Source organism: Emiliania huxleyi (genome assembly GCF_000372725.1).
Source record: "Emiliania huxleyi CCMP1516 chromosome Unknown EMIHUscaffold_183, whole genome shotgun sequence".
Classification (NCBI taxonomy): domain Eukaryota; phylum Haptophyta; order Isochrysidales; family Noelaerhabdaceae; genus Emiliania; species Emiliania huxleyi.
This window is the reverse complement of record NW_005200754.1, coordinates 1-3,591: the sequence shown is the minus strand read 5'-3', so window position 1 is coordinate 3,591 and position 3,591 is coordinate 1. Positions and strand designations below refer to the sequence as shown.

At 61.9% G+C, this 3,591-nt stretch overlaps 1 protein-coding gene across 1 annotated transcript; it reads right to left on the bottom strand.

Annotated features, from left to right (window-relative positions):
- Positions 1 to 341: 341 nt before the first annotated feature.
- On the bottom strand, positions 342 to 872 carry EMIHUDRAFT_232574 (hypothetical protein; the record flags this gene model as incomplete). The annotated part of the gene is made up of 1 exon (XM_005782973.1): positions 342 to 872. The coding sequence occupies one exon, from the start codon at positions 870 to 872 to the stop codon at positions 342 to 344; it is 531 nt and encodes a 176-aa protein (XP_005783030.1).
- Positions 873 to 3,591: the final 2,719 nt, after the last annotated feature.

Sequence of the window (3,591 nt, the reverse complement as noted above, 5' to 3'; positions counted from 1 at the left end):
GTGCGTCCAGATGGACGAGAGGGAGAGGAGGACGTACAGGTGGTAGCCAGCGGAGAGGCACAGCGCCCGCGTGGCGCCGCCGCCGTCACGGTACAGGGAGCGGAGGCCTACGGAAGTGTCTCGGAAGTGTCTCGGAAGTGTCGCGGTACAGGGGTACAGGGAGCGGAGGCCTCCGTGGTGAGGACACTAGCATGAGGGCGGGAGTACGGTGGTGTGCAGTGTATCAATACGAGGGGAGGCGAATACAGTGAACACAGCTGAATACGGCGGAATCCGGCTGGCTGCGTGTCATCGCGAGAGCTCTCTGGGATACCTTAAGGTACAAGAGTCGTCTTCTGCTTCTAGACGCGGAGGCCCTTCCTGGCAGCCAGCAGCAGCTTGCGCGCGCCAATCGTCACCCACGCGCCGTGGTGCAGCAGCGACAGGATGTACAGCTCAAGCGTGCGCGCACGCAGCAGCGCAGAGCCGGGACGGTCGTCGAGGCGGCGTGCCTCGCTGTGCGTCACGGCGAGCTTCTCTAGCAACTCACGGATGAGCAGCCGCAGCGCGTGGCAGGCTGCGGCGCCGCAGGCCGCCGCGGCGGCGACACCGCCGGCGGACAGCGCGGTGCCCTTCTCGTCGAGAAGCGAGGGCGCGAGAGCCTGGACGACGCGAAGGCTCTGTGCGTGCTTTAGACTCCTCCTCGGCTTCTCGGGCGTATCGTCGTGGTCCCGCGAGTCTTCAGACTCCTCCTCCGCCGCCGAGACGATCGGAGAACCGTCGGCCGTCGTGTGCTGCTCCCACATCGACAGGTCGTGGAAGGAGCCGACCCGCAGGATGCTCTCTCCCGCCTCGAGCAGCATGTTCTTCTGCGAGTTGGTGCGCGAGTTCATCCCGATGGAGATGACTGCGGGGTGGATGGTGTGCACGGTGGCCGATGGATGGCACGTACGGTGCTAGGCCGACCCACTCGCAGCGAACGACCGCGGGCTGCGCGACTCTGGGCTTGGCAGCAGGAGCACACAAGCGGGAAGCAGAATTCTGCGACAGTGGCGCGATCCTGGGCGCGATCGTTTTCGTGTGCTAAAATTCCTGTGTCGAGGCCTGTGTGCTGTGAGAGAGAGTTCGTTGTTTAAATTCTTATTCGGTAAGAATGCGGCCTGAAACTTTGGGTGGCATTGCGCTAGCGCATCACACCCTCCTCTCCTTAAAATCCCTGTGTGGTGGCGGCGTGCCGTTCTCCCATCCCTCCCTTGGGTTGTGTGTTTTCTTTCTTTCTTTCTGCGCGGTGTATGGGGCGGCGGCGTCGAGCGCCTCCTACTTCCTTCCTTTGTCGTTCGACGTTCCCATAAAGAGAGAGAACTTTTTAGCAATACCAAACTCATTAGGGCATGGAACCCTCTTCAGTAGGGCCGTGCGGTCGACGCTGCCGCGCGCGACTTTGCGCGCGAGGCGGCGCAGCTTGAGAACGGCGGTGGGCGAGAAGCCGCCGCCGACGTCTCGTGGAGCAGCAGGTTGAAGTTGTTCCGCTTGACAAAGATCGCGTCGTGGTAGAAACCGCGATGCGCCTTGACGTAGCCGTGGCCGTTCTTGTGGGAGAAGGGTTGGCCGGGCTGTGCCCGCGCGCCTTGCAGCCCATGTTCAGGCGACGGGCCTTCTCCGCTCGGTGCTGCCGAAGGCGTAGGAGTGGCCAACGGAGGCGGGCGTGCCGCCGCTCGAGGCGTTGCCAACGCCCGCCGAGGAGGTCTTGAGGAGGGGCGTCCAGAGCTTGACTTCATTCACTTCATCGCATCCCCCCGGCCCTGCATGGGGTTCTGCGAGGTCGACCTTGTACCCCTCATTGTACTGCCGGGTGAGCTCCGGTTTCTCCTTGTCACCGTGCACGACCGGCGCGTTGGCCGGGGCGCGCATCGCGTCCGCCCAGGCGGCGAGGACGCCGTCGTGGGGCCGCCGGTGGTGGGCCTTGTTGTAAAGGTAGTCGCCGAAGAAAAATCGACAGGCATGCCCCGCTCGAGCGCGACCCGAAGGGTGGGAAGCGCCGCGGAGAGCCAAAGGCCGAGCTTCCGCTGGAGCTCCTCCTGGAGGGTGTCGGAGGAGAGGGCGGTGGCGTACGTACCGTCGACACGGACATCGAGGGCCTTGCCAGCGAAAGGCGTTGAGGCGGAGATGAGGCGCGTGGCCTCGCGGTTGTTGACGGCGCTGTCTCCGAGGGACGGGTTGTTCTTGACGTGCACATCCCGCGCCTTGACGAGCTCCTGGTGCGCGTACCAGTCCTTGTGATTCTTGATGGCAGCGAGCGCCCGCGGCCGCGGGTACGTGGATTTGCAAGTGCCATTGAGAATCGCGTCGGTAGCTGGAAGGGACTCGGGCTCGGGGAGCGGGATGCGCTCTTGGGGTAAAACTCAGTCAGGTAGCCGCCGCGGACGGTGTAGTAGCTAGTACTTGTTTTTGTCGCGGGCGGCGCGCTTCTCGCACACCTCCTTCCAGTCCGAGAGGGCGGACTCATAGGTGGCGATAGTTGCGGCGATGGCGGGGTACTTGGACGCACCTCCCTCGTCGAGGGCGAGAAGTCGGGGTTGTGGGCGACGAGGGTGCGCCAGTTCTTGAGGAGCGACATGGAGAAGTCGCTGTCGGCTCGCGTGAAGGCGGTGTCGATGTTGCACCCGCCCATCTCGGTCGGCAGCTGTGCCTGGAGCCACGCGAGGTCGCGGAGCGCCTGGGGCGAGGCGTCGGCGCGAGCAATGCTCTCAAAGGACTCATTTTGTTTTTGTTTTGCACATAACGCAAAAACAAACAAAACACAAATCTCTCTAAACGCACAACCCCGGGCCCCGAAATCGCACAGTGACAGTCAGATTGTCGTTCACCACACGCAGCAGATCTCCATGGCGGCGGTGGCGGGCGACGCCGACAACATCAACAAGCAGGCGCGCTAGACGCGCATCAACTGCGGAACTGGGAACTGGCTCAAGTCCCCTTTAAGCGGGCCAACTGGGTCAAGAACAAGCAACTTCGGCAAACGGCCTCTTGTCCTCGGCCCCAGTGGGGGGTGTCTGCGCCGCCTAGCTCTGAGAGATTTTTAGCAATACCAAACGGGCACCTCCACCCTTCACCACCCTTCACGTACGGATCATGTAGTCCCCACAATCGCGGTCGTGGGATCACTTGTCATTCATGTGAGAGAGTCTTGTTAGTAGAGCCGAGCACTTGGAGCACTTGGAGTGCAGTCATTAGCGGTGAACCTTCTTTTCTAGACCGGAAGGATTGAGAGCAGCCTCGCTCTCAATCCTAGAAGTCGAAGGATTGTGAGCAGCACTCCTCGCAATCGTAGCATCTCTGTGCGATTGCGAGCGCCGGCGCTCGCAATCCTACATCTTCTAGGACTAAGAGCAGCTCCGCTCCCAAGGTGACTGGTGACGCCTACGACTACTGCCAGAGCGCTCGCAATCCTAGCAAAGTCTAGGATTGCGAGCAGCACTGCTCACAATCCTAGCAACATGCCTCCGATTGCGAGCAGTGCTGCTCACAATCCTACATCTTGTCGAACTATGAGCGGCGGCGCTCACAATCGTACCCAAGATCTAAGGATTGCGAGCGGGTTACCTCGCAATC